At 26.7% G+C, this 6,000-nt stretch overlaps 1 protein-coding gene across 1 annotated transcript; it reads left to right on the top strand.

The window, feature by feature from the left end:
* Positions 1 to 723: 723 nt before the first annotated feature.
* Positions 724 to 4,474, top strand: LOC115719017 (thionin). The gene is made up of 4 exons (XM_030647878.1): positions 724 to 819; positions 3,273 to 3,486; positions 3,582 to 3,662; positions 4,133 to 4,474. Exons 1-4 carry the CDS (start codon positions 724 to 726, stop codon positions 4,243 to 4,245), a joined length of 504 nt encoding a protein of 167 aa, XP_030503738.1. The 3' UTR covers positions 4,246 to 4,474.
* The last annotated feature ends 1,526 nt before the right edge of the window (positions 4,475 to 6,000 follow it).

The following is a 6,000-nucleotide window of genomic DNA, read 5'->3' as shown; positions in this document are numbered from 1 at the left end:
CAACGAAATTGCAAAATTAATTATTTCATTACTTATAACTAGTTATAAAAAATTGTAACAAGTTACTTAGTTACTAAATTATACATACATATATATAATCAATTATATCTCACACTATTATCTCAAAAAAAAAAAATATATCACACACTAATTCAATTTTAAAATTTTTATTTCTAAACTAATGAAATCCCTTAATGTCATTCTATTCACAATAAATATATATTACAAAAAATATATAAAATACAATTATAAAATTTATTTCCATAAAAAAATATACACACACTATATACACACAATATATACACACATTATATACAAATATTCAATAAAATATACAAATACATATATATACTATACATTGAGGTTTAAATTATTACCTAATAACCGCAATCCGACGATCACTGTAAAAAATCCCGACACTATACACATAAAACACAATAATATTACTAATAAAATAAAAAAAAACCCAAATAATAATTTACAAAAACCAAAAATAAAACAATGTACATAATAAAAATGAATAGAAACAATATTTATACCTTAAAAGAGGTTGAAATTCAAGGATTTCTCAAGAAAAATGGGTGACCGGATTTTAAACTCAAACTTTTCTATTTGGGTTCGGATGACACTCAAAGATGGTAAAAAATGAAAACTTTTTAGGTGTATGTTATTAAGTATGGAAAATGGAAGATTTAAAAAAAAATGGGCTCAAATGGTTGAGGAATGGAGGAGAAATGGGTGGTGGAGGCGGTGGCCGACGAGGGTTTCGAGCTCTGGTTTGTTGGCTGGGCTGCTGTGTTTTTTCGAGTGAAGAAGAAAGTGAGGAAATGAGAGGACTGGGTTTTCTTATAAAACCATATGGCGTCGGTTCCTACATAAGAACCGACGGCATAGGGTACACGTGTCAAATTATCGTGTACCCTATGCCGTCGGTTCTTATACAGGAACTGACGCCATAGGGTTATTTTTCATATAACCAAAGTATTTTATTTCCCAACCGACTCTAAATGGTATAATACAATTTTATACCTACGGTTTTTATCAAAAAACCGCCTCTAAATGTCAATTTCGATCAAAGCGGGTATTTTCACACCCTTTAGCTTCCCTTTTTATAAATAGGGGTGAAAAAACAGTCTCTAAAGGCTAACATTGTAGTAGTGTTAGTTTTGAGATGGATGTTAATTATTATTAATTTTGATAATGAATTATATTTAGCCACAAGATAGTAGTGATCATGATTTGCCCCATGCATACATATCTAAGAAAAAGTAAAATAAGAAATTATAGACACTGAAAGCAACGCTCACCAAAATAATAAAGACTGAAAGCAATGTTCCATGCATAATTGCATATAGGCAGGGGCAGACGTAGACTATTGCCCCCCAGGCCAGCATTTATATATATATATATATATATATATATATATATTTAAGTCATATGTATATACATAAGACTGAAAGCAATGTTCCATGCATACCTAACATTACATCTAATAGTTTCTACATAATGTTCCATGAATATAGATCATATTGCTTACTAGTTACTACATGTTATATACCATCCACTAAAATGTATATACAAATTATTTGATTATTACTTTCTAGAATTTTAAATTGTTGAAAATTTTCTCAAAAAAATATATGCAGGATTACAATGAAATACCTAAAATACACATATAAATGTATTAGATCAAGATTACAAAATAATGAGAAAAGAATAAGAACAAGAATACTCAAGAATACACAATAAACTTAATCAAGGCTCTTAATGATTTTTGTCGTCTTATAAAGTCATTTTTTTACTCTTATATGAAAATGAATAACTACCATAAAGCTTCTTGGTTATTACCAATTATAAAGTGGGCGCGTGTTAGTATTAATTAGGTGATTTGAAAAGTTTTTTGAGTTGTTAGAAAAACTCTCAACATTCAATAATACATACAATTGATATGATGAAAAGAAAAATAGTAATTGGTTACAAGTTACTAATTTTTTTAGTTTGGTCAATTTTTCTCTAAAGTGTTCCAAATTACTTAATTTTGAACTATTTATACACTTTATAAATAAATAAATCAATTCTACAACAGCTACATTTTCAATAACTATCAATTATTTCACTCATAAACAATTAGTAATATCTTTTACTAATTTAATTAGAGTGGTAATGTGGATAAAAGAATTACACAATTTTATGATCATCATTTTTCGAGAATTCGCAAACTCTTTTTTATAATTGTATTAAAATTTTATAACCTCCTATTATATGTTACTGTTAGACAAACACATCACGCTTAATTATTTTTTCCTTAATTATAAATAATAATAAATAATATAATATAAGTATATGTATACGAATTAATATATATAATTTCAAACATACATACTTAAGAGTATCTATCACAATATGTGAGTCTCTTAAATTTGATGTATACCTAATACCGAATAGTATTTATTATTTGTTACTATGTATATAGAAATTAAAGTATGCTGCATGGCCATTTAAATTTAAATGATTGATGTTTCTCATTTTTTGACTCAAAAATAGCATTGTAGATTGGTCACATTGGATTGTTAATTTACATGTATAGTTGGTTTTGGCTTATTATTTTTACAGTACAACTACAAGTTCCTTATTTTAACTATATTTGTGTTGTACCTAATTTATGTTTGATGGAAATGACACTACAAATTTTTTTATTTTTAGTCACAATAAAATTTGTGATTAAAGATAAAATAGTTGTAGCTAATTATAAATTATCATTATTGTGTTGTGATTAAAATGTCCGTAGATAAAAGTATTAGTCACAAAAATTACAATTTGTTGTGACTAAATGTGCTTTTAGTCATAATATATTTGTTGTGACTAAAATTAAATTAGTGACAACTTGTAACTAAATATTATGTTTTAGTCACAAGTAACTTTTCATTAAGACTAAAAGTCACATTTAATCACAAAAAATTTATGTTATGACTAAAATGTTGTCACTACAAGTAACAATTTTTTGTAGTGTAAAAAAGTTACTTACCAAAAGAAATGATGTATGTTTCTTCTTCATGATGATACTTTTCTATCTACTTTTACAATACTCATTTAAAATGTGGGAAATAAGATAGGTACTAGTAGGTGAAGCTTACAACTATATAAGTTGGCTATATATACTAGTAGTTTTATCAACAAGTTCATCAATAACAAAGTGTCTCTATTATAAATATTTTGTAGTAGAGTGAACTAAAAACTAATATATAGAAGATCAATATGGAAGGCAAAACTAGGGCTATTGTGAGTTTCTGTTAGTGAGCCTTGTTTTGGGACAAATTCAAGTTGAGGCAAAGACTTGTTGTCCAACAACCGCTGCTTTGAATTTCTACAATGCATGTCGTATTCTAGGATCATCCAAAAAAACTTGTGCATCACTCGGCGGATGCAAAATCATTTCTGGAAATACATGTTCCAAGAATTATATATATGAGACTCTCGGAAACAATGGTAATTAAAATAAATAAACTCATTTAATTATTATTGTTTGCACTTATAATAATTATTCATTATTAATTACTTAACATCTGACTCGTTTACCTAAGGTGGTGATGCTGTCAATGAATACTGCAAGTTGGGGTGTACATCCTCTATGTGCGATCCCTTAACCACTCTCCAAGACTCTAGTAATTAAACCTTAATTATTATGTTTCTTTCTTACTATTATTTTAAGGGTAAATATCATTTTGAACTCTGTATTTTGTAAAAGTTACTAATTGGATTTTCAGCTTTGTTAAATTATAAAATAGACCCCGTATTTTCTAAAATAGTACAAATAAGACCCTGAACTGATTTTTTGTCAAAATAAAATTTAATAATAATCTAATTTAAATGTGTTATGACAAAAATATTTTACATTTTCTGTATCTATTCGTGTTAGGAATTATCTTCAAGTTGGTTATATTAAAAAAAAAATTGTCGAAAATTAAGCTCAGAGTCCTATTTTTACCATTTTGGAAAATACATGGTCCATTTTGTTCTTTAACAAAATAGAGAGTTCAATCTCTAACTTTGCAAAACACAAGGTCCAAAATGATATTTACCTAAGGTCATACTAATTATATGCAACTTATTAATTGTTTTGGTGACTAACTAGATGCAAGTGAAGTTGTGAATGAAGCTGTTGAAAAATGTACCAAGGCATGTTTTGCTATTTGCACTAAGGGACGTTCTATTACCGCTACTACTACTCCAGTTGAAATTGCCTAAACAACTATGTAATAATAAATAAGGGATGTCGTCTTTTCTTGGCTTTAAATAATTGTCATATATAATGTGACAAAAATATGCTAGACTAGTCTAATGCTATCTAGCTACGTACATGTATTTAAGTATGTATGTATGTGTCGTAGAAGATTGTCGATCCTAGATTGTATATTCTTCTACTTGTTGTTATTCAAATTAATAAAGACTCATTAATAAGTGTCTTTTTTTTTTATCTTCTTCTCAATTATTTTGGTTTCTATTTATATTCTACACGTTGTATAAATTTCACTCTCATCTTATTTAATTTCAAAATCTTTTCCTACCACATTAGATTTGGCCTCAAGAATGATACCACTGTGTGACCCACTCATCAAAGTGGTTATTAATTTTGAAATGTTGGAAGAATATATATTTTTTTTTTATGATTGACTGGAAGCAAAAAAGAAAAAATTAATTTATTGACAAATTAGTTATTGAACTTAAAATTTAAACAAAATTTAATATATTAACAAATTTTATATATTGTAATTATTTTTAATTTAATATTTAAAAGTTATCATGTAATATTTTAAATCGGTCTATTTTTAATGAGAAATTTTGTTAAATTTTTTTTAAAAAAAAATAAAAAAATAAAAGCTAAATAATATATCTTCAACATCACAGAATAAACTAAATTACAAACAAAATTGACTATACTAACTATTTTTTTTTTTACCAACAATATGGTTAGTTCTAATATTTTATTGATGTTTAACAACAAAGTTTAATACATATCAATAAGAAAAGAAGAATAATCCTCAATCTAAGCTAATTCACCATCCACCTTAAGTGCATCCACAACTTATTCATGAGAAACGAACATGAACTAGGGATGCCTTAAGAAAACTGGAAAGCAAACTAGCAAAAAAATCTAAAAAAAATCTAGCTCATTTCAAAAGAAAGAGCGCTTTTAAATAACAGAAACCAAAACTAAATAATGAAATTCTACATAATAACAAAGAGAAAGAACAGCATGTAAAACCAATCCAGCACTATCATTAAGGCTGAAGTTTCAGCTTGAATGACTAAGAAGTAACCAATGAGTTCAGATCTTCTCCAATATGTGAACTTTTCGTGTTTTGAAGTATAGATAAACAACCTATAAAATACTAAAAAATATAAATGAGGTAAGGAATTAATTTATAGAAAATAAACCAAATTTTCAATATATATACTTGTATATAACAATTAAAATATGAAAAAAAACTTATCTATGATAATCACTGATCCTCCAATAATCTTTAATGTATCCAAAAATTTATACACTCAAAAAATAAATAACACAGCAAAAATGCACTAATAAACTGAGAAAATATGAGAATATAATATCACTATCCTTTTTGTACAAAATAAAATAAAATAAAGAGTAATTTGCGGCATAACCTCCTTAAGTGGCCAGGTTTTTGCAACTAACCCCCAATTTTAAAATTTTGGTGGTAAAACCCTTAAATTCGTCCATTTTTAGCTGTTAACTGTCATGGTGGAATGTCTACGTAGACTCAGTGTACACGCGACATAATTTTATTGGTCCACGTAAATAAATATTTTAAATAAAAAAATAAAAAATTAATTATTTTAAATAAAAATAAAAAAAATTATTTTTCTTTAAAAATTAAAAAAAAAATCCTAATTTCCTAATTCCCTCAAACTTCCATTTGGCTAAAGGAGAACGACATAACCTTTTACAATTGTCTGGCATGAGCAGCCCCTTCAACTACA

This window comes from Cannabis sativa, chromosome X (genome assembly GCF_029168945.1).
Source record: "Cannabis sativa cultivar Pink pepper isolate KNU-18-1 chromosome X, ASM2916894v1, whole genome shotgun sequence".
In the NCBI taxonomy this organism is placed as follows: Eukaryota; Viridiplantae; Streptophyta; class Magnoliopsida; order Rosales; family Cannabaceae; genus Cannabis; species Cannabis sativa.
This window is presented reverse-complemented; position numbering and strand designations above follow the sequence as displayed.